Source organism: Stegostoma tigrinum, chromosome 2 (assembly GCF_030684315.1).
Source record: "Stegostoma tigrinum isolate sSteTig4 chromosome 2, sSteTig4.hap1, whole genome shotgun sequence".
Taxonomy (NCBI): domain Eukaryota; kingdom Metazoa; phylum Chordata; class Chondrichthyes; order Orectolobiformes; family Stegostomatidae; genus Stegostoma; species Stegostoma tigrinum.
In genome coordinates, this window is record NC_081355.1 from 21,472,908 (window position 1) to 21,498,285 (window position 25,378).

General features: G+C 42.2%; 1 protein-coding gene across 1 annotated transcript in view; it reads left to right on the plus strand.

Moving 5' to 3' along the window:
• The window catches only part of LOC125467701 (nucleotide-binding oligomerization domain-containing protein 1-like), a 35,434-nt gene extending 11,119 nt beyond the window's left edge, over positions 1 to 24,315 (plus strand). The window contains exons 4-11 of the mRNA XM_048563865.2: positions 1,280 to 1,363; positions 4,449 to 4,532; positions 4,632 to 4,715; positions 7,191 to 7,274; positions 13,412 to 13,495; positions 14,166 to 14,249; positions 21,856 to 21,939; positions 23,938 to 24,315. Coding sequence (XP_048419822.1) covers positions 1,280 to 1,363; positions 4,449 to 4,532; positions 4,632 to 4,715; positions 7,191 to 7,274; positions 13,412 to 13,495; positions 14,166 to 14,249; positions 21,856 to 21,939; positions 23,938 to 24,007 — 658 coding nt within the window. The 3' untranslated portion in view covers positions 24,008 to 24,315. The remainder of the gene's footprint in view (positions 1 to 1,279; positions 1,364 to 4,448; positions 4,533 to 4,631; positions 4,716 to 7,190; positions 7,275 to 13,411; positions 13,496 to 14,165; positions 14,250 to 21,855; positions 21,940 to 23,937) is intronic.
• Positions 24,316 to 25,378: the final 1,063 nt, after the last annotated feature.

Consider the following 25,378-nt stretch of genomic DNA (forward strand, 5'->3'; position numbering starts at 1 on the left):
GAGGTGACTTTATTGAAGTTTATAAAATCATAAGGTGAGTGACAAAGGTCTTTTCCCTAGGGTGGTGCAATTCAAAACTGGGGGCATATATTTATGATAGGGGGAGAAAAAACTAAAAGGGATATAAGGAGTAACTTTTCTACATAGAGAGCGATTAGTGTTTGGAATGAACTGTCAGAGAAAACGGCGGATGTTTATTTTGAAAAGATGTATAAAAGACATTTGGATCAGTTCATGAAAGAGAAAGTTTTGGACAGATATGGGCCAAGTGCAGGCAGGGGGGACTAGTTTAGTTTGGGAACATGGTCAAGCCTGAACTGGTTGGACCAAGGGATCTGTTTCTGTGCTGTATTAGTCTACGATTCTAATGTTTCAATTGTCTTTATTATTCATCATATTGAGTTGCATATCAACTTAGGAATATCCTATGTATCCAAGCTAAGTTATATTATCCTTCTAACATATTATTCAGCACGTAGTATTATTAAATAGTTTGTATGGGTGGTTTATCTTGTATTTTGACTTCTCAAACAAAGCTATGGGGTGAGTTTCTAGTAGCTGATATAACGACAGCAGGGTCCTTGAATGGCATTTTGAAATTGCTGGCCAATGAACAGCCTGCCAACAGGACTGCTGTCTTATAGATGGTGACAACTTGCCTTCTGGATTTGCCGGGTCATTCATAGGAATGGCAGTTTTTGCAGTGGTAAGGCCACACTTGAAGGTGCAGCATGGGGAAGGAGGTGCCCCAATGTGCCTCAAAGATAAGACAGGTTCTGTTCAACAAGTATCCAGCACCAGCATAATCCAATAGTGTGACCTTCACCACTTGTGCGGAGGTGAGCATTGCTGGAAGTGTTCCCTTCTGAGAGTCACGAAACAGTCAGTAAACCAAAAAAAAAAGCCAACTCAACTCCAGGAAAACGACTGGGAATATGCCAGGGTTAAACCTGGCAATCTTCTCATTTGATAGTGGGTCCTTCTGATGTGGCAAATTGTCGGCAGGGGTGGGAATCGACACTTAATCAGACATTTAACTGGCTCAACTAGTCATGCTCCTAGACTTCCGGTTGCTGGTATTATGTTAAAGTAATGGGAAGATATTTTGTTTTCACCCTCATGGTGTCCCCTTCCACATATCACCTCCTGCCTCCTAGTCCATCACCACAAGTCTGGTACAATTCAGTTTTGCTCTTAGGCTTGAAATAGCAACTTTGCTTGGAACCATAGTTAATGACAAATTAGTCTGCATCTGACATATCTTTTTTAAACGAAACAGATTGAGTGTAAATCAGATCACAGACCAAGGAGTTCATATCTTGGCAGAAGAACTCAAAAAGCATCAGAAGATCAGATCACTCGGGTGAGAGCATATGACTGGTAGTATGTCTGGAGTCTATGGTCCTTTGTTTCTTTAACTTACATTGTGTCTCTATTCTCCTGTTTTTGTTATGCTTCTTCCAACTTCTGCAGGTCCACATGCTCACATGCCACAGTAATGCACTATGGGAGCTGCTTTGTGGCTTGCATGAGAGATAAACAACATTACTCTTTCAAATGAAAGGCTAAGCCAAAGCCGTCTCTGCTTTCTCAGTCGTGGGAAACGATCCCACGATCGTATTTCTCAAAGGAAAACCAAGGAGATCTTCCCTGTGTCCAGACTGATGTTTGACCCCCAGCTAACATCGCTGCAGTAACCTATCATTGTTGCAAGTAGGAGCCAAATTTGTGTAACTTGGCTGTCACATTGGGTCCTGCAATATATTGTAATTTACTTTGGGATGCTCTGAAATTATGAAAGCTGATATATCAACAAAAGTTTGTTTCAACACAAGGGCCAAATAGGTAGATTATGAGGAAATATTCCACCTGCCAGCTCATGCCTGAGCTACTAAATTAATGGGAAATAAATGCAAGTCAAACAGAAAGAAAAAAAATGCAATGTTTCATCTGTTGATTGATGGGTGTTAGATTGCACCAGATGTGAACAAACACCTTTGCATAATAAGACCAGATGATTTGAGAGGTCCATGTAGATTCATTAAGACAGGAAGTATTCATTCATATGTGAATTAGATTTCTTGCCGAAATTCACAAATTTGGGGTATTCTAACTTCATATTTAATTTCCATCAAGGTCAATGGGAGGAACATCAAGGGGCTCCTCTACTGGGTGGGTAATTCACAATACTCACAGCATGAGGGAGGCAGGTTAGAAATTAACTCTTTATAAGCTGATTGTGAATTTATGCTGCAAAAACTTTCTGTCACCACCTCATCGCACCAGCCCTTCTCTCAGTTGATCTGCACTCCTTCCCTCAAGCTTTAATGATGGCCGTCTAGTTTATATTGCTGAATTGCGCTCCTGCTTCATCAGCACTTTGCTCTAGACTCATTGAGCTGTACAGCACAGATGCAGACCTCTTGGCCCATCTTGTCCATGCCAACCAGATATCCTAAACCAATCTAGTCTCCATTTAGAAATATGTGGCTCAAATCACTCTAAACTCTTCCTATTCATGCACCCATCCAGATGCATTTTAAATGTTGTAATTGTACCAGCCTCCACACTTCCTCTGGCAGCTCATTCTATAAACACACCACCCTCTGTGTGAAAAAGCCGTCCCTTAGCTCCCTTTTAAGCCTTTCCCCTCTCAGCTTAAACCCATACCCTCTAGTTTTGAACTGTCCTATCCTGGGAAAAAGACCTTGCCAATTCACCCTATCCATGCCCCTCATGATTTTATAAACTCCTATAAGGTCAACCTTTGGCCTCTGACACTCCAGGGAAAATAGCCCCAGCCCATTCAGCTTTTCCCCGTAGCTCAAACCCTCCAACCCTGGCAACATCTTTGTTCAGAACCCTATTTTCAGAACCCTTCCAAGTTTCACAACATCTTTCCTATAACAGGGAGACTAGAGTTGAACACAATATTCCAAAAGTAGCCTAACCAATGACCTGTACAGCTACAACATGACCTCTCAACTCCTATATTCAATGCACTGGCCAATACAGGCAAGCATAGTTGAGCAGTATTTCATGAAATGGGTTTTGTTTTACAGCACAAATGACACCACTGACTGCATCCACATGTTAGAGAAGTAAGCCCCCTAGTGTTCCAGCAACAGTTGCAGCTTTTAGGAGACAACTTATGGCTATTCTGAGACGCAGCAAGTGCTAAATGTTTGGGAAGAAAACTGAAACTAAACTTGGGACAGATGATGGCAACATCTAGAAGAATTGAACAGAAGTTAGAAAATCTCTTCCTCTCGAAAAGGGTATATCAGCACATGAAATGTCAGGTAGAGTGGGAGAGGCCAAATCAAGAATTGAGGGGCTTCAGTTTTGTGGGGAAACGGATTAGGACTGTTCTTGAGAGCAGACAAAATGAAAGGAACATTGAGTAAACATGTTCAAAACAGTGGTTTTGATTGAGGAATAAGGAGAAACACATCTCCACTACAGGAGAGTCAGTAACCAGGGGATAAAAAGTTAAAATAATTGGTTAAAATACCGAGGGGAGATGAGGAGAAATATTTTCATACAGGTTACAATGATCTGAACTCCCTGGAAACACATTAAATCGTAGCTTTCAAAAGAAATTTGATAAATATATTGAAAGGGAAAAAGGGAAGGCTATAGAAAAGTAATTGACTCATACACATCTACAGCGCACAAAATAACCCTTCAGCCCATCAGTCAAAAGCAACCAGCTAACTAATCCAATCTCATTTTCCATCACCTGGCTCATAGCCTTGGTGTTGGAAGTGCACAATTAAACATTTCTTCAAGGTTAGGAGAGTTTCTGCCTCTATCACTCTGACAGGTAGTGAAATCTATATTTTCACTGCCTGCTGAGTGAACAAATTTTTTCTCTCATCTCTAAACCTTCTTTTTTAAAAGGCTTTTTTTAAAATCTCCAAATATAAAAGCATATCACCTCTTAAAGGGACCATGCACTCTTTCCCACTACCATTTTTACAACAAATTCTAACATCCTGCCTTCCAATTCACACTTACTCCACTCAACTTTTCTCTTAACTTAAATCATCCTGTCTACCCAATCAATGCCCCACATAACTTTATACATCTCAATCACATCCCCTCTCAATCGCTTCAGCTCTGAAGAAAACAACCCAAGTCTGTCCAATCTCTCTCCATAACTGAAACTCTCCAGCCCAAGCAACAGTAGAAGAATGGGATGGATTGCTCATTCAAGGAGCAGCATGAGGGACCAAATGGCTTCCCTCAGTGCTGTAATATCTAATGGTTTTATGAAACCACTGGAATCACTTAAGAAGCAATTGGCTACACCAATTAGAGATGGTGCTTCTGGGGAGATTAACTTTGATGGGCTGAATGGCTTTTGTGCCCACAACTACCTCAGTTTTTTTTGTTTAACATCAGTTTTGAATGGTTGATGTCAAATGCCATCAACTCTATTTCAGACTTTATAAGAATTACATAAGTGATATTGGAGCAAGAGATGTTGCTGAACTGATTGAAGCATGCCCCAGTCTTATCAATTTAAGGTGAGTCACTTTATTTTGGTAAAAAGCTATTACTCCTCATTAGAGTACACTTCCAAAGAACTACTTTCTTTTTCATGTGATATTGTTATCTTCAAGTAGGATGGGAGCAAACATGATCACCCATGAAGGAGGAACTTACTTAGCTCAAGCAATCCAAAAAAGTAAAACCATTGAATGCATCGGGTAAGTTGGATGGCAGAATGCACAGACAGGTTGGGAGTTATGGAGGTGTGAAATGTTGGACACAGAATAGTTTTGAATAGGTTAATGTTGGAGACTGCATTAACCTATGATGTCTTGGGTGGAGAAATAAGCAGGATAACATTGGATGTCAAAGGGCACAGAGATGTCTTCACTCTCTTCCGGTAGCCTTAGTAATAATGTCTAACTAACTAGTGTTGTGGAGGAGATGGTTAAATAAAATGAACTCCTGACAGTCACTCTATAATCAATCAACAAGTAGCAATTTATTTATCTAACTCTAAAACTGATCAAATTAACAAAACTATTAACACACCGAACAATTCCCTTTAACTACTAACTATTCCTGAATAAAACAAAATTCTAATGGTATGCTGTTATAATAAATATAAGTCCAACTCACATAAACCAAAATAATAAGAAAAACAAATGAAAACTTAGACTCTCAAAACTACAGTCAGGATGTGTCTTCCGGAATGTTCCATGTCTTTTTTGCTATTCTTAAGTCAGAGCTCTTCCTTCGTCAAATCCTTGTGTCACAAATATTAGCTAAGAGTGCCATGGTATCTTTTAGATGGTGCTTAATCAGAGAGCTTAAAGATTTCGGTGAGAGCCAAAGTTTTACTCTTCCAATGGCAATTTGCTCTCACCTTGATTTTCAAAAACCCTCTTCTTATACATCCTTGATGACCTGTCACTTTTTCATATAACAGAATTGTTCCTAGATTGCCAACACTATCAGATTTAAGTTCATTTGGTGTTCAGTCTCTAAGTAGCTGGTTTAAATTAATTGACTGAAATTCAAGCTGGTTGTCTTCGCATCAAAACAAGCCTAGGTTGCCAACTACACAGCCAATTGATACATATATTTTAGTTTCAGGATTGTGTGTGCATCCGCAGCTGCCCACAGGCTTTTTTTAAAATCTCCAAATATAAAAGCATATCACCTCTTAAAGGGACCATGCACTCTTTCCCACTACCATTTTTACAACAAATTCTAACATCCTGCCTTCCAATTCACACTTACTCCACTCAACTTTTCAACACTAGCATCAGTCATTAAACTGCATCCTGTTAAGACAGAATCCTCTTCTTGTCAAGATTCACTCCTGGTTGTTTGTCCAATGTTGTAATCCAAAAGCTTTATTCCCAACCAAGGGAGGAGGAATGGGAGCAGCATTCTTCAAGCACAAATACCAGGTGTGGGAGTTAAAGTACAGGCTGAAACAAACTGTCAAAAATATTTTTACCCAATGTCCTTTGGTGCTACCAGACCTGACATATTGGAAAAGCATATTAGGGATCTCCCCGAGGAGCTTTATCCAATAGAAAATCCTGTTAGAAGAAATCTATGAAAGGCGAGAGATTAAAACTCTTAATTGTGACTTTAATTGGTATGACAGAGGCCTACAAGAAAACAAATATATTCTTTTGATAATTGGGTTTGACAGCTCATCATTTTTTCAAGCTTGGAAATTCTGGTAAAAAATGAAAGCGTAGACTCAAAGTCTTGTTCTGCCATTTCTTTCTTCACTTTTGTGTTTCAAATCTAATATTTGCCATCCTGGAATTAACCTGTCAGAAAATCATTTATAGAAGTAAAAAATCTTCAAAGCGGTGGGAAAATACATGGTTTGCCAATAGATACCAATGGAAAATGCTGTGTTGTTGATTTTTTAGATTTATGATCTATTTAAACTGGAGACTGTGGGGAAAAAAAGTTGTCACTTTCTCATTGTTTTCTCATTTGTCTCCTTTTCTGCCCCCCATGCATCTTTCACATATTCAGCACCATCCAGTGAGTCAGAAAATAGGAGTAAGAGAGAATAAAACTAACCTTGACATTCCTTCCAATGAGTCAGTCTTTCACTTCACAGTGTTAGGGTAGCTGATTAATCTTTTCCTTCATTCTTAGTTCACAGTAAAAAGGATTTGCAAATAGGAAATTGTAAATAGGAAAGCAGGCCCACCCAAAGAGCAGATTGCTGGGTTTTTCACATTCATCAAGACAAGCTTAGAGCCTTGTAAATTAGAATTAGGCTCTGTATACGTCAGTAGTAGCTTGGCTTTGTGGTAGAACTCTTGTCTTTGAATTCAAGTCCTTCTTTAGAGATTTGAACACAATAATCCAAAATTGACAGCAAGGGAATAGTTAATTATAATCCTGGCCGAAGATTCATATTCAATTTTCATTGGCACATGCAAATCAGTCACCACATTTGCCATTTTAACATTTTAATAATTATTGCTCTTCAGAAAGTAATTCATCTCTGCTAAATATTTTGGGACATCCTGAGAATAGGAAAATAATATAAATGCTTCTTAACCATGAATACAAAACAACCATATTGAACATTGTTAAACAGAATTTTTTTAAAAAAATATCTCTGCTAGTTTACTTATAGATTGGAAACCTCAAAGAATTCACCAAATAATTTAGGTTTTAACAATTGGTAGGCTCTGGGGAAATCAGATAGGAGACAGAGGAGCTGTAGCCTTTGCAGAGGCATTGGAAGATCACCAGACCCTGAAAAATCTGAGGTAACTAATTCATAATCATGTGTTATATGCGTGCAAATCTTGCTGAATGTTTAAGGAGGAGGTATTCTGGAAATTTGACCACGTGATGCTAGGACTGCATGTCACCTGACCACATGACATATGATCTGGGAACAGTATCCTTGTAGTTAGCATCACAGTGAGGCAGTATGGGAAGGATGTCCTGCTTGTTGGTAAAAAAACAAAGAGTCACAGTTTCCAGATCCCACCTCAAAATATATGTCAACATTTTTCCTGCACGAGTTAAATGAGTCTTTGTTTTGCAACTGCACAGTAGCTTTGTGGGATGTCAAATGTGCCTCTTCGTGCAGCATGGAGAGAATCTATTGTATATGTGTGTTTTTGTTTCATTTTAAATAAAAATTTTGCAATAAAAAAGTGACATCACAGAAAAACCAGAGTGATCTTACCGTACTGCAGGAGTAGAGGCTTCAAGGGAGAGAACTGATGGGTAATTAGTAGATAAGGCCAGGCAAATATTTATCACTGAGATAGACGGAACTGCCAATGCTGGAGAACCTGAGATAACACAGTGTAGAGCTGGATGAACACAGCAGGTCAAGCAGCATCAGAGGAGCAGGAAAGCTGACGTTTCGGGTCGAGACCCTTCTTCAGAAAAGAAGCATTTCTTCAGAATTTCTGAAGAAGGGTCTTGGCCCGAAACGTCAGCTTTCCTGCTCCTCTGATGCTGCTTGGCCTGCTGTGTTCATCCAGCTCTACACCGTGTTAGTTCAAATATTTATCACTGACAGTTTGTAAAGTCTTTTTGTAGATTAAGGTTTCTAAGGGCTGTTTGTGTAGTAACAAGCACCAGGAAAGAATGGCCTGATGGAAATTGATATTGTTTAATAAGAAGCATCCTCCAAACAGTTTAGTTTAAAGTGGTAAATCATGGCAGAAGAGCTCAAGGCTGTGGGAGTCTGGGTACAATTCCAATGGCTAGACTGCATGTGTGCAAAAAGTGCCTCCAGCTGGATGCAAGCTGAAAAGTAGGAGCTCAAAAGGTAATACTCTCATACCAGTGCTATGTGCTAGTCAGAGTTAAATAGCAGGATATATCAGGTGGATATGTGGCTGAACAGATGGTCTGAAGAGGAGGGTTTCAGATTCCTAGGGTATTTGAAGCAGTTTTGATGGCGGCAAGAGCAGGACAAACTGGATGGGACTGATGCCTTAGGGGAACCATTTGCAGAAGTGTTAAATCTCCCAGGATGCTGGATCATCACTACTGGAAAACCTCTGTTCACTTTGCGAAAGTTGGGAACCTTTTCAAAATGTAAAGGATTAACACTATTTAGGAGCATGAATTTCGTGCTCTCGACTGTTTTTACAGGAAGGAAGAAAATCACAGTGAACCTTGAGATCTGTTTTTGTGATCGGTTCGAAATCCACATTAGTGAAATCCAGAATATGGGTTGTTCAACCACCTTGCACCTGTTACAGTAGTTCCTGTTGCAAGGGGGGCATTAGAACGAGCAAGGCATTGAGACACCAATTTCAATGAGAAGGATTTTTAAAATTGATCAAAACAAAAAAAAGGAAAGATTACAGTCATGCCTCTAGCTGATAAAGATCAATAATCCATATTTCCATGCCTTCAAACCCATTAAAGTCAAAGGGAAACATGAAACAAAATTAAAAGGTTACTTTCTTTTCTTTTTTTTGAGATGTTGCCATTTTTGGCAAGATGGGTACTGCCCATCTCTGGGTGTCTTTGCACATTTGAGTGATCGTGCTTTCAATTTTTGGACCTTAAGCTCTGGAATTCCCTCCCTGAACCTCTCCAACTTTTTGCTTTCCAGACGATGCTGCCACATGACATTGGGGCAGTATCTTAGAAACCAAGCCCTGTCATTCCCAGAGTTGTCACAGAAGTTAAAGATTTTATAAAAGTATACAAAATTGCTCAATTTACCTGACGTTTCAGGCCCAGGTTGACAGAAACCATGGACCAGGTTATGCGTGTGACAAGATTATTATTTATTATAAATACTATTTATTCCAGTGCTTATAAACAATTATAAATTGTTGCCACATAACTTTACTTGTTAAAACTCTAACCTCCGTATAAACTGGCCCACACTTCACACATACATAAAATAAGTGGATTATGGGTGAAAGGAAAACCTAGGAAGATAGTTCAATGACTCACTGGTTGCAGTTGACAGCAACTGATGAGGGAATATAAATTGACTTTCTTCAGGGTTTAGGTGGATTTTTACTACTACACAGACAAAGCTGTACCTTCCTTTCTGGTATCCAAAGGCTTTTGATCATCTTATTCACACCCACATGCTGCTAAGCTACCTGGGAACCAATCAGGTAGATGGTGGCAGGCACAAAGCCTTCGTCATCAACATGTGATCACCAGTCTACAGACCAATCAGTTCCTGTTGCCGGCCAAATCTCCCCATGTTGACACCCCTGGCTCCATCCTGTCTGCTGTAACACCCCCCACATTGCTTTAAATAAACAGTGCTTAGATTGAGTGTCATTAGCCTCCTTCTGAAAAGTGCAGCGAGACTTGCCCAATATCTCACGTGAACCATAGATCCAGCTCTTCCAGCTAGTGTCAATGCTTGGTGCATTGCTACTATCCAGGAAGATTTCTGTGTCTCGACCAGCTGGCATTCTTTCAGCGCAGACTTCTGATCCCTGCTGGAGCAGCAATGGATCAGTGAAGCCTTTGAAGAGGAACATGGGTAAGCACAAACCAACAGGAACAAGAGAGGACTCGCTTTGTTTTCCTGACATTTGCTACTGTATTCAGGTATGTTTTTAAATATTCGAGTCTCTTAGTGGGTGTGTGCGTGGATGAAATGGTAGCTTGTATGCCTACTGGCCTTAGTGTGGACTGAAATCCTAGTCTCAAGGTGAGCACTGTCTGGTTTGGAAGGACTGTTCCTCTGAATTTATTTTTCTAATTTACTGTTGGGCTTTCTACTAGTTTATTTTTCTCATTTCTCCCCCAAGATTTTGTACTTAAGATTCAGTACCTACATGCCTCGATACCCAAGACAGTGCTGTAAGTGGCAATGTGTAAACCTTTCACTGTACTCATGCGAGTACATGTGACCATCTCGCTAATTCTAATTCTCCTTCGCTCAAGAGCTAGCTGCAGCAAGTTGGCAGATAGTCAGATCAGGTTAGAGGCGGCAGTCAGAGAGAGAGGGTTTGCTCTGCTCTGCTGAGGGTTGATAAGCAGTTCGGCTACGTTGCCTATCATTGAATTACAACAGAGATTAGACCGCATAATATGAGAGGGTAAGTAATGCGTATGTAATCCAAGTCTCAGGCATTGAGATCAGTGTACAGGATCTTCATGTAGTGTCCCGTGAAACATAGGTCTGCCCTTATCAGATGTTTAAACTTTGTGGGCAATTAAAGTGTGATTAAGCGCGTCAGGATTTCCAATGTGCCCCGATACACATTGCAGATTGAAGTTTAGATTTCGCCTCTCGGGATGTCAGAAGATGCGGTCTATGATTTCTTCATTTGACTTCCCGCCAAATTTGGACTGATGATGCATTTGTTTTGCTACATAAAGTGTTAAATTAATACAAAAACGTCAGTGCCTCAAAATCTGAGATTAAAAGCGAAGAAATTGCAGGAAATATTCTAACTCAGGCAGCTTCTGTGGACAAAGAGAGTTGACGTTTCAGACCAGATTGCCTTTAGTCTGTAGTGGGTATAAGCTAAAGATGAAATAGATTTCAAGCAAGTACAGGGGCATGGAAGGAGGGAGGGAGCCAGTCAAACAAAAAGGAATTTCTGTGATTCGATGGAAGGCAGGAGTACAAGAATGACAAAGGAAGACTGAAAGAGGTGATGATTTGACAAGTAATGGTGAATCTCGTGAAAATGGGAAACACCAGAAGCATTGCCAGTAGCTGCCATCGGAAACAAATGAGGAACGATGCTGGCTGCAGTTTCAGATGCTAACCAATGTTAAGTTTGAAAGGCTGTAATGTGTCCATCTGAAAGATAGCACTCTGCCAGTGTAGGAGTGGAGGACAGAACAAGATCAAGGAGGTAAATTGAAAGACCAGAAGTTCAGTGTCACGCTGGTGGATGTGGCGGTGTTCCCTAAAGCTGGTCCAATTTGAATTTTGTGTATTCTGTCTAGGGGAGACTGTATAATAACCAGTAAGTACATGACACCATACTGAGAGGGTTATACATAAATTGCCATTTTACCTGGTAGAAAGTTGAGGTCCTAGGTGGTGGGAAGGGAATAGATTATAATTCCTGCACTTGCAAATAAAGGTGCCATGGGATGGAGAGATAGTAGGAACTGCCGATGCTGCAGAATCTGAGATAACACAGTGTGAAGCGGGATGAACACTGCAGGCCAAGCAGCATCAGAGGAGCAGGAAGACCGACGTTTTGGGTTGAGACCCTTCTTCAGAAATAGGGGAGGGGAGGGGGACTCTGAAATAAATGGCGAGAAAGGGGGAGGCTGATAGAAGACGGATAAAGGAGAGGATAGGGTCAGAGGAGACAGACATGTCAAAGAGGCAGGGTTAGAGTCAGTGAAGGTGAATGCAGGTGGGGAACTAGGGAGGGGATAGTCCAGGGAGGACAGACAGGTCAAGGAGGCGGGATGAGGTTAGTGTGTAGGAGATGGGGATGGGGCTTGAGGTGGGAGGAATGGTTAGGGAGGCGGGGAATAGATGGGCTAGTTTTGATATGCTGTCGAGAGAGGGGAGATTTTGAAGCTCGTGAAGTCCACATTGATACCCTTGGGCTGCAGGGTGCCCAAGCGAAATATGAGATGCTGTTCCTGCATCTTTCGGGTGGCATCATTGTGGCAATGCAGGAGGCCCAGGGCGGACATGTCGTCCGAGGAGGGGGGTGGGCAGTTGAAATGGTTCGTGAGTGGGAGGTGTAGTTGTTTGTTGCAAACTGAGCATAGGTGTTCTGCAAAGCGGTCCCCAAGCCTCCACTTGGTTTCCCTGATGTAGAGGAGGCCACAATGGGAACAGTGGATACAATATGTCAAATTAGCAGATGTGCAGGTGAACATCAGTTTGATGTGGAACATCTTCTTAGGACCCGGGATGGGATAAGGGGGGAGGTATTGGGGCAGGTGTAGCACTTGCTTCGGTTGCAGGGAAAAGTGCGGGGATGATGGGACGAGAGGGGAGCGTGGAGCAAACAAGGGAGTCACGGAGAGAGTGGTCCCTCTGGAAAGCACGTAAGGGCGGGGAGGGAAAAATATCTTTGGTGGTGGGGTCAGATTGCAGATGGCGGAAATGTCGGAGAATGATGTGTTGGATTCGGAGGTTGGTGGGGTGGTACGTGAGAATGTGGGGGATTCTGTTTTGGTTATTATTGCAGGTAGGGGCTGTGAGGAATGAATTGCGGGAAATGCAGGCGACCAATTCGAGGGCATTTTCAATCACTGTGGAGGGGAAGTTGCGGTCCTCGAAAAAAGAGGACGTCTGAGATGTTCGGGAGTGAAATGCCTCATCTCGGGAGCAGAAGCAGCGGAGGCGAAGGAATTGGAAATAGGGCATGGCCTTTTTGCAGGAGGGTGGGTGAGAGGAGGAGTATTCTAGGTTGTTGTGGGAGTCGGTAGGTTTAAAATGGATATCGGTTTCCAGGTGGATGCCAGCGATGGATACAAAGAGGTCCAGGAGGGAGAGAGAGGTGTCAGAGATGGTCCGGGTAAACTTAAGGTTGGGGTGAAAGGTGTTAGTGAAGTGAATAAACTGTTTGAGCTCCTCGTGGGAGCACAAGGCAGTGCCGAAACAATCATTAGTGTAATGGAGGAGGAGATGGTGGATAGGGCCAGTGTAGCTTTGAAAGAGGGATTGTTCCACATACCCTACAAAGAGGCAGGCATAGCTTGGGCCCATGCAGGCAACCATGGCCACCCCCTTTGTCTGTAGGAAGTGGTAGGGATTGAAAGAGAAGTTGTTGAGGGGGATGGGGTAGGTATTCAGGGCTAGTCCAGAAGGTCAGGGGCAACAACAGTCTATTAGAATGCTGAAAGGGGATGGGCAAAATATCAATGATAAATTTTGTTTCTTCATTCCTCTATTGAGTTCTAAAACTGGCCAGGGCCTGAATTCACCAGAAAAGATAATAAATCACTTGTTTCCACGTTTTCCCAGCCTCGCAGCAAACCAGATCTCAGCAAAAGGCGGCAAACGTCTGGCGAAGGTGCTCTGCAAGAACCGCTCACTAAAAATACTCTGGTACAGACAGGCATTTACCTACTTGCTCTGAATGTTGATTGATGTTTGAAAACAAAAGGAATTACAGACCAAAAACTAAATTTAAAAAACAATCAACAAGCAAAAAAAGTTATTTTTCTCCTCTTTTCATCTAAAATTCTTGAATAAAATTCGGATGTTCATAAGATTTTCTCATCATAATTATGGATTTTTCATGAAATCTTGACTTGATATTTAAGAATATGCAAAACTTGTGTAAAGTAAAAATAAGGAGGCATTTTAGAATTGGACCAAATGGCCTGTTTCCATGCGGTACATCTCAATGACTTAATGACTAAGGGTACAAATATATATGCATTTTACTTTAAAGCGTGCCTTTTACTGAGGACTCCGCTATATTACTGCAAATGCAAGAACTAAGTTCAAGTTCGTAACATTGATCACACATTCAACATAACAGCATGTGTCAACTTGAAAAGAAAGCAATATGTATATATCAAATTTAAAGAAATAATTATGTGATTCTGTTTAAAGTGATGAATGGTCTAGATTAATAATAATTTATGTATTTTAACATGTTTTTCTATAAATTGGACATGAGATATTTATGAATCTGGAATTATCATGCAGGGAGATCCTGCTCAGAAATACTAATGTTGAACTTACAGTATTGATTTCTTCTGCCTTGCAGGTTGACTCAAAATGATTTAGATGATGCAGCAGCTGAAGGCTTTGGCGAAATGCTAAGAGTTAACACATCCCTGGAAAAGTTATGGTAATTTTTAATATTATGTGTCTGAAATGGGGTTTTAGACTTATCACATTATAGGACTAATGCCAAGGGTTGGAGCTATCATAAAAATCACTGCCAGGGAATTTTGCTTTGATTGCTTGGTTCCTGAAACTGTGTGCGATGACTCACTGGCATCTTGCTCAGTTTGAGCTTTCTTCCGATGTAAGTTGAGAGCTCAATCATCCATACAGAATGAAAATGGCATTTCCTTACTGCTGGCCTGCAGACCTTTTCTGATGTTGGAGAGTATTTGCATTCTGAGCACAAAGGCACAGATGCAATTTTGGACTCCTGTATCATGGAAGACTACATGTACACAGTGATTTTAAGGATGTTCTTATGCCCTTTCAAGCACTTGCAATCACGCAACACCTTTAAATACCCTAAGTGGCTTCAGAAAGTTTATCAAGAGGAGACAGATTTCAATCAGAAGTTCAGGAAGTGTAAGAATAGTTGATTGAAGAGGTAGACTTGAGCATTCTATTGAGTGGCAGAAATGCACGTTTTCTCTCCAAGTTCAAAATTTTAATTAGCAGCAGATAGCTAGCCTGAGGCTGGGAAACTTTCATTCACAAAAATATACTTTATTCATAAAAATGTTTTCATAGTCACTGAAGCAATTTGGTTCTGAACAGTAGCCCACGATGAAACAAACAAGTATTGGAGTTTGACTTAGCCTGAAGCTGGGAAGCAGGGGGCGCAGAGCTGTACTTAAATATCACAGGACTAGAGCAGTACAGCATATTTCAAACCTATTCTTGTCCCCATTCAGCTCTGCTCCACTTCTCTCCCATTGCGTACAAATGATTCAAATGTAACACACTCTCTCGACTGCTGAATTCAGTCCTTGGTTCAGTTACGGAGCCAATTTTAACCCATACGAACAGAGTATATAGCACTCTCTCATGTTGCACTCTTCCATTGCTAACTGTGATATTCAAACAGCAGCTCTCCCTGACAAACTTTGCTCGATTGATTTTGTGAATGATCGAAAGTCACAGCGGAGTAAATGCCCAGCTCAGTGTCTCCCATTGAAGATGAGTCCCATAACCGTATCTCACTGTTGGGTTTGCACTGGAGGGTGAGTATCTCATACTGGAAACTCAGTGATAGGCAGTGATAGGCAACTCCCAGCCATGACAGTGATCAACCTTTCACTCTACTTCCACTGGGTATGTGGGACTATCTATCTTCCCCACTTCACCTGTTTCTCCTCACTTTTCTTTCTACTGATCTCCCACACACAATCTGTATGTTCCACATGTGCTTTCTTTGACTTCTCTTAACAGACTTTCTGCTGACAGCTTGCCTGCCATCCAGTTACCTCCTTTCCCTCAACTAAAACTCTTCGCAAGCCTTTCAATTTTTGTCCTGCCCCCTCTGTCCCCTTGTTCTTTGTTATGCTACATTTTAAATGCTGCGCCTCTGTATTGTCCCCAAATCTTAAAGGAGGATTAACAGTTTAAAATGTTCGCTGCTGGAATTTCTCGAATGCTACTGGTCCTGCTCAGTGTTCCCAGTCTTTTCTGCTTCATATCCTGCTCTTGTTCATTTATCATTAAGCAAACTCAGGCAATCACCTAAATCCCCTTACAAAAGAACGTGGACACTTTGGAAACTGTTGTTGATGTTATAATCACATGAGTCTGAAGATAACTTTCCATTCTTTTTGTTATCAGAGGTTCTTACAATCTCATTGGATCTAAACAGTCAAAAAAAAATCAGTTGCTAATGACCTCATTCATCCCTTCATTAGCTTGATGCTAATGCCAAATCATGTCTATTGTCTAGAATTTGGTCCAAACATCAACTATTTCTTTGGCAACTAGGTCTCCAAAATGGTGGACTGGAAGGGTACACAGATGTTTGGTCAAAAACATGTCAACTGCCATGTTAGTAAGGGTAAATAAGAGAAGACCTCTACTCAGGCCTGAACTGGATGATAATTCTTTATGTGTCTGTTTCAGGCTCCCTTCTATAAAGTCGAGTTGCCCTGAGGCAGTTAGCCAGCTAGAAAATCCAATGCTCTCCATGATATACCAAGAAGTCATTCAAGGCACAAAATAAAATTTAGGCAATGGGACATGATAATAAAAAATGGTAGCAGTACCGTGACCTTGCTCCAGAGATAACCCCATTCCAGCTAATCTATTCCAGTACAGCCAAAACATCTACCATACAATGGGAACATTGCCCACAAAGAGCAGGGCAAATCCAATCCAACTGACTACCAGCTCATCAGCCTACTCTAAATTACCAAATTGATGGGGATTGTCATTGACAGTACTAACGAAATAATAACCAGCTCACCGATGCTCAGTTTGGGATTTGCCAGGGTCACTTAACTCCTGGCCTCACTACAGCCCTGCACAAACATGGACAAAAGAGCTGAGCTAATGAAGCAGGCATCAAGATAGCACTTCAGCCAGATGCAATACAATGTGGGCAAGTGTGAGGCTATGCACCTTGGTAGGAAGAATAGAGGCATAGGTTATTTTCTTAACAGGGGAACGGTTCTGAAATTTGAAGCACAAAGAGACTTTGGAGTCTTGTTCAGGATTCTCAATGTTAACATTCAGGTTCAGTAGGCAATTAGGAGGACAAATGCAATATTAGTATTCATTTCAATAGAGCTTGAATACAAGAGGAGAGATGTTCTGCTAAGTCTGCATAAGGCTCTGGTCAGGCAACATTTGGAATATTGTGAGCAGTTTTGGGCCCCATATCTTAAGAAAAATGTGCTGGCATTTGGAAGGGATCCAGAGGAGGTTGACAAGAATGATCCCAGGGATGATGGACATTTTATGAACAATAGCTGGGGGATCTGGATGGAGTTTAGAAGGATGAGGAAAGATCTCATTGAAACCAGAATATTGAAAAGCCCAGATAGAGTGGGCATGGTAAAGATATTTCCACTAGTAGGAGAGGCTAGGACCCTGGGACACAGCCTCAGAATGAAGAGACAACCCCTTTGAACTGTGACAAGGAGTAACTTCTTCAGCCATGGGGTGGTTAATCTGTGGAACTCGTTACTGCAGAAGACTGTGGAGGCCAAGTAATTGAGTGGATTTAAGATAGAGATAGAAACAGGATCAAGGGTTGCAGTAAGAAGGCAGGCAAATGGGGTTGAGAAACATATCAGCCGTGATCATTTGATGGAGCAGGCTTAGTGGGTTGAACAGCCTAATTCTGCTCTAACATTTTAAGGCTGTACTAACTGAAGCATCGTGAAGCATTTGTAAAACTGAAGTCAATGGGAATACAAGGGGGAAAATTTCTCCACCATTTGGAGTCATACTTAGCACCAAGGAAGATGGAGGCAAATCATTCCAGCCTCTGGAAACTGCCCTAGGAATTCCACAGTGTAACATCCTACATGCAACTATTTTCAGCTGCTTCATGAATGACTTTCCTTCCATTATAAGATCAGACTTTGAAATGTTTGCCACTTATTGCACACTGTTCAGTACTAGTTGTAACTACTCCTCAGATACTGAAGACATCCGTGCTAACATTAAATCCTCTGAGCACCTAGACTTGGGCTGAAAAATGCAAGGAACAATCACGCCACATGTTTCAGACAACAGCCATTCCTGCACCACTCCCCTTTACTTCCAGTGCATTACCACTGCTGAATCCCTCACTAGTAACATTTTGGAGGTTATTACTTGACAGAAACTCAACTGTACATTTTTACAAATATTTTAGCTACAAGATCAGGTCAATTCTTCAGATCTTGTGGTGGGAGAACATTTTGTTGATAGTGACCATAACTGCCTCACATTCTACATAGCTATGGAGAAGGAGAGGATTAGGCAAAATGGGAGGATATTTAATTGGGGAAGAGGAAACTATGACGTGATCAGACATGAGTTAGGAAGCATGGACTGGGAGCAATTGTTCCATGGTAAGGGAACTATAGACATGTAGAGACTGTTTAAGGAACAATTGTTGCGAGTGATGAGTAAATATGTCCCTCTCTGACAGGCAAGAAGGGGTAAGATAAAGGAACCTTGGATGACAAGAGCGGTAGAGCTTCTTGTGAAAAGGAAGAAGGTAGCTTACATAAGGTGGAGGAAGCTAGGGTCAAGTTCAGCTAGAGAGGATTACACGCAGGCAAGGAAGGAGCTCAAAAATGGTCTGAGGAGAGCCAGGAGGGGGCACGAGAAAGGCTTGGCAGAACGAATCAGGGAAAACACAAAGGTATTTTACACTTATGTGAGGAATAAGAGAATGGTCAAAGAAAGAGTAGGGCCGATCAGGGATAGCATAGGGAACTTGTGTGTGGAGTCTGAGGAGGTAGGGGAAGCCCTAAATGAGTTTTTTGCTTCTGTCTTTACGAAAGAAACCAACTTTGTAGTGAATGAAACCTTTGAAGAGCAGGTGTGCATGCTGGAATGGATAGAGATAGACGAAGCTGATGTGCTGAAAATTTTGTCAAACATTAAGATTGACAAGTCGCCAGGCCCGGACCAGATTTGTCCTCAGCTGCTTTGGGAAGCGAGAAATGCAATTGCTTCGCCACTTGTGAAGATCTTTGCATCCTCGCTCTCCACTGGAGTCGTACCTGAGGACTGGAGAGAGGCAAATGTAATTCCTCTCTTCAAGAAAGGAAATAGGGAAATCCCCGGCAATTACAGACCAGTAAGTCTCATGTCTGTCGTCTGCAAGGTGTTAGAAAGGATTCTGAGGGATAGGATTTATGACCATCTGGAAGAGCATGGCTTGATTAAATGCAGTCAACACGGCTTTGAGAGGGGCAGGTCATGCCTCACAAACCTTATCGAGTTCTTTGAGGATGTGACTAGAAAAGTTGATGAGGGCCGAGCTGTGGATGTGGTGTATATGGACTTCAGTAAGGCATTTGATAAGGTTCCCCATGGTAGGCTCATTCAGAAGGTCAGGAGGAATGGGATACAGGGGAACTTAGCTGCTTGGATACAGAATTGGCTGGCCAACAGAAGACAGCGAGTGGTAGTAGAAGGAAAATATTCTGCCTGGAAGTCAGTGGTGAGTGGGGTTCCACAGGGCTCTGTCCTTGGGCCTCTACTGTTTTTAATTTTTATTAATAACTTGGATGAGGGGATTGAAGGATGGGTCAGTAAGTTTGCAGACGACACGAAGGTTGGAGGTGTCGTTGACAGTATAGAGGGCTGTTGTAGGCTGCAGCGGAACATTGACAGGATGCAGAGATGGGCTGAGAGGTGGCAGATGGAGTTCAACCTGGATAAATGTGAGGTGATGCATCTTGGAAGGTCGAATTTGCAAGCTCAGCACAGGATTAAGGATAGAATTCTTGGCAGTGTGGAGGAACAGAGGGATCTTGGTGTGCAGATACATAGATCCCTTAAAATGGCCACCCAAGTGGACAGGGTTGTTAAGAAAGCATATGGTGTTTTGGCTTTCATTAACAGGGGGATTGAGTTTAAGAGTCGTGAGATCTTGTTGCAGCTCTATAAAACTTTGGTTAGACCGCACTTGGAATACTGCGTCTAGTTCTGGTCGCCCTATTATAGGAAAGATGTGGATGCTTTGGAGAGGGTTCAGAGGAGGTTTACCAGGATGCTGCCTGGACTGGAGGGCTTATCTTATGAAGACAGGTTGACTGAGCTCGGTCTCTTTTCATTGGAGAAAAGGAGGAGGAGAGGGGTCCTAATTGAGGTATACAAGATAATGAGAGGCATAGATAGAGTTGATAGCCAGAGACTATTTCCCAGGGCAGAAATGGCTAGCACGAGGGGTCATAGTTTTAAGCTGGTTGGTGGAAAGTATAGAGGGGATGTCAGAGGCGGGTTCTTTACACAGAGTTGTGAGAGCATGGAATGCGTTGCCAGCAGCAGTTGTGGAAGCAAGGTCATTGGGGTCATTTAAGAGACTGCTGGACATGCATATGGTCACAGAAATTTGAGGGTGCATACATGAGGATCAATGGTCGGCACAACATTGTGGGCTGAAGGGCCTGTTCTGTGCTGTACTGTTCTATGTTCTATGTTCTATGTTCTAAGTACCTGACCTTTTGATTTTCCAAGCCTGTCCATCTACAATGATGTGGAGTTGTTGGTTTTGGACTGGGAAGGGCGAAGTCAGAAGACACATAACTCCAGGTTATAGTCCAACAGGTTTATTTCGCTTCACCTGACAAAGGAGCAGTGCTATGAAAGTTTGTGATTTCAAATAAACCTGTTGGGCTATAACCTGGTGTTGTGTGATTTCTGACTTTGTCCATCTACAAGTCAGGAACATTTTGGAGAGTTTCATCTGCCTGGATGACAGGCACAACATACAAGAGGTTTTGACATCATCCAAAGGAATGCAGCTTATTTGATCAGCACTCCATGCACTGCCTTAAACGTTTATGCACTCTATCACCATTGCACAGTGGCCACAGTTAGTAAACAGTGAACCATGTGCAACTCACCAACCTCCCTTCACTAAGACATTCCAAACCTGTTATCGCTACGACCTGAAAGGACAAGGGCAGCAGGTTCTGCCAAGTCACACACCATCCTGGTGCATATCATCCTGGGTCCAAATTGTGGAATCCTCTCACTTATGGCATTGTGGGTCAGCCCACAGCAGGAGGACTGCAACGGTTTAAGAAGGCAGCTCCCCACCACCTTCTCAAGGGCAACTAGGGATGGGCAACAAATGCTGACCAGCCAGCAATGCCCCACATCCCACAAATGAATTAGCAGAAAAATCCCGATTCAAAGGACAATTTCTGCATAGTCACTGTCCTAAAATTCTACAATTCCCTCCCTAACAACATTGAGAGTGCACTTGACATCGCATGGACTGTAGTAGTTCAAGAAGTGCAGCTCACTACCAAACCTTCACAAGCATAAATCCTGGCTTTGCCGGGCAATGCTTTCATCCAAAAAGAAATTCAAAAAGGTAATGCACCTGAAAAAGAAGGAAGGGAAGCCCACAATGACGGACCTGATTGTTGCTCATGACACCTCCCACCCCTGCTCTCCAAGGACAACATTACTAGGAGCAGATGGGCTCTTCAATGAGAGGGCTTGATGCGTTCTCTACAGCAGTGAAATAGAAGCTGATCCTGCATATCTACATCATGTAGATCATCAAGTCTCACCATTCAGATAAACTAAGTGTACCCTGCAGCACATGCCTGCACCAATATATTTAACTTCTCAAATAAGATGAAAACGATTTGCTCACAGTTTCCTGTGCAGCCAGCGGATTCTAAATCCTTTGACTGATCTTCTTTCAGTCTGCACAAGCTTGCATCAGTGATGTTTTACTCTGATATTTCTGTTGCATATTTCTTGTTTTTTTACAAACTGTCATTTGCTGCACATCTCTAATTGCCCTTGAGAAGGGGGTGGTGGGTCACTTTTTTTTTTGCCACAGTCCACATGGCATTGGTATATTCATGCTTTGCATTTAAGTTTCATTGCACCCAGCATTCTGTTTCACATTTATTTTATTTTCCTGTAAGTCTGTAACAGCCCTTAAATTGTAACATTTGCAGGATGTTTTATAGATATAAAATACACACACACACACACATACGCATGTGAATGAAAACAGGAAAATCACTAAAAATGCAATGAATATTTTGCAGGTTGAATCAAAACAGGATAACAAACCATGGAGCTATGTACCTCTTTCAGTCACTCAGAGAAAACACCACCATAACCGAAATCTGGTAAGGCCCAAAAATAATCTGTCGCTACTTATGTTGTATCAGTGAGTATTGACTTGGTACTGAACTTTAATGAGATTTAGGCTACAAGAACAGACAGCTGGCCATTTTATATTGGTTAACCAGTTTGCTTCCCCTTCTCTTAAAGTTGTGTGGACCCATCATCAAGCACCAGTCCTGGTCAGTACGCCACCAAATAGCCTTATAACCTATTTCATTAGGTGACAAGCCATGTGATTGTGCATCACCACGATACCCTGACCTTGCACTAGCTAGCCTGGAATATCATATCGTAATTAGGAAGCGTTCAATGGTCACTATAATATCCTCCTTGCCACTCCAGCTGAGATCAGCTAATTCAATACAGACGGACCATGTGCTTGGTTTTGCCATGTCATTCCTACCTCTGAGTCAGGTGGTGCAGAATTAACAATTCACTGCTTCACACTGGCCCCTAAGGGGACGAGTATGGAATTATATTTTTTTCAGAAAATAATATTTTGGCATGGCATATGAATATTAATGACATGACAAACATTTTGGAGGAAGATAGTGATTTTGGACCTAAATTTTCAAATCTCTCCATCAGTGGAAGTTGGTCTTCTTCAATGTAATTTTTGGATCTCATGCTGACACTAATTGCTATGGTTAGCTCATAACTCCATTATCACTGCATGATGAGTGTACATGGTACACATTGAACTGAACAAACCATGTTCTTTTCCCTGATAACAAAGTGTGGAGCTGGATGAACACAGCAGGCCAAGCAGCATCTCAGGAGCACAAAAGCTGACGTTTCAGGCCTAGACCCTTCATCAGAGAGGGGTATAGGGAGAGGGAACTGGAATAAATAGGGAGAGAGGGCGAGGCGGGCCGAAGATGGAGAGAAAAGATGATAGGTAGAGAGAGTATAGGTGGGGAGGTAGGGAGGGGATAGGTCAGTCCAGGGAAGCCGGACAGGTCAAGGAGGCGGGATGAGGTGGTAGGTAGGAAATGGAGGTCGGGCTTGGGGTGGGAGGAAGGGATGGGTGAGAGGAACAACAGGTTAGGGAAGCGGTGACGGGCTGGGCTGGTTTTGTGATGCAGTGGGGGGAGGGGACAAGCTGGGCTGGTTGTGTGACGCAGTGGGGGGAGGGGAAGAACTGGGCTGGTTTTGGGATGCAGTGGGGGAAGGGGAGATTTTGAAGCTTGTGAAGTCCACATTGATACCATTGGGCTGCAGGGTTCCCAAGCGGAATATGAGTTGCTGTTCTTGCAACCTTCGGGTGGCATCATTGTGGCACTGCAGGAGGCCCATGATGGACATGTCGTCTGAGGAATGGGAGGGGGAGTGGAAATCGTTTGCAACTGGGAGGTGCAGTTGTTTGTTGCGAACCAAACGGAGGTGTTCTGCAAAGTGGTCCCCAAGCCTCCACTTGGTTTCCCCAGTGTAGAGGAAGCCACACCGGGTACAATGGATACAATATACCACATTGGCAGATGTGCAGGTGAACGTCTGCTTGATGTGGAAGGTCATCTTGGGGCCTGGGATGAGGAAGTGGAAGGTGGGTTAATAAGTTTGCCGATCGCATGAAGGTTGGTAGAGATGTCGATAGCTTAGAGGGCTGTTGTAGGTTGCATGGGGACATTGACAGGATGCAGAGCTGGGCAAAGAAGTGGCAGATGGAATTCAACCTGGAAAAGCGTGAAGTAATTCATTTTGGAAGGTTGAATTTGAGTGCAGAATACAGGGTTAATAGCAGGATTCTTGGCAGTGCGGAGGAACACAGGGATCTTGGGGTCCACGTCCATAGGTCCCTCAAAGTTATCACCCAATTTTATAGTAGAAACAGAAACTTTAAAAGATCACACTGTTCTAGCAGCCAATAGAACAACATGACCATATTGTTTTGTATATGATTGCATACAACAAGCATATAGGACATGGATTTCTGTCATTGTTCGGTCAATGAGAGAAGTTGGAAATGGCAAAAGAGTAATGATCTGCCTTTGCTGTTTCAGCCTAAAGGATAACTGCATTCCACCAAACGATGCCAGTCATCTTGCAAAAGACAAACGCATTGTCATCTAGGCCATTATCGGAGCAGTGACCTTTTGCAACACCATGAAGACACTTTAATAACCTTACCTCTAAATCTGCGGATGATTTATACAATTGCTCCTCCAGAGACCTGAAGATACAATAAAGTCTGACACTCCCAGAACAGTATTTGGGGGGGGCGGGGCATCATTGATAGTGTATTGTCACTGAATGGGATGTTAAATCATGGCCAGTCTTACCTCACAGATATTATTTTCAAAGAGGAGAGGAAAGCTCATACATATTTAATGAAAAAGGGCTATTTTATTTAGAGATAGCAAGAAGTGCGGATGCTGGGGTCAGAGACGATACAGTGTGGAGCAGGAGGAACACAGCAGGCCAGGCAACATCAGAGGAGCAGGAAAGTTCTGAAGAAGGGTAAGGTCCAGAAATGTCAACTTTCCTGCTTCTCTGATGCTGCCTGGCCTGCTGTTTTCCTCTAGCTCCACAAGATATTTTTATTTAATTGCTGTTTGTGAGATGTTCCTGGATGTAAATTATGTTTCCTACATTACATGACAATTATACTTCAGAAGTACTTAAATGACTTAAGCATTTCAGGATTCATAAAATCATGTAAGCATTATATGAATGCAAGACTTTCTTCTTCAGGCATTCCTACAAGTAGTTTGGCTTCTGGCCTTCCTTTGGCATTTTTTGACTGGAGGGATAGATCTGTTTGTAATTAGTCATAGTCAGCCCGCATCAAATCAAGACTGCTGATCTACAGCTCTATATCGATATCTGATCAGCACAGGATTGGTTATGCCATCACATCTATTAGCACATCACAAGAAGGCCATTCTACAACAGTCTGACCTTGTGCCACCTGCAGCATACTGTGTCCAGTCTGCGTAATTTAGAAAAATACGCGCAAGTAATTTCCTCAGAGCTTTGAAAGGAAAATTATATGATGGAAGTTTACTCAAGGCTAAATAGATTTTCAATCAACATGGGAATCAGGGCCTATGGGGAAAAGGCCGTAGAGTGAAGTTGAGGACTAAGGTTATCTAAGCTTACAAATGATCTTGATCAGATGGGCCAAAGAAGTGGCGGATGGAGTTTAATTTGGATAAATGTGAGATGTTGCACTTTGGTAAAATAAACAAGAGCAGGACTTACACGGTTAATAGTCAGGCCCTGGGAAGTGTTGTCAAATAGAGAGCTCTAAGGGTTCAGGTACATAGGTCTTTGAAAGTTGTATCACAGGGAGGCAGGACGGTAAAGAAGATGTTTAGCACACTTGCCTTCATTGCTCAGACCATTGAGTGTAGGAGTTGCAACATTATGTTGTGGTTGTACAAGACATCAATGAGGCCACTTTTGGAGTACTGCATACAGTTCAGGTTGCCCTGCTATAGG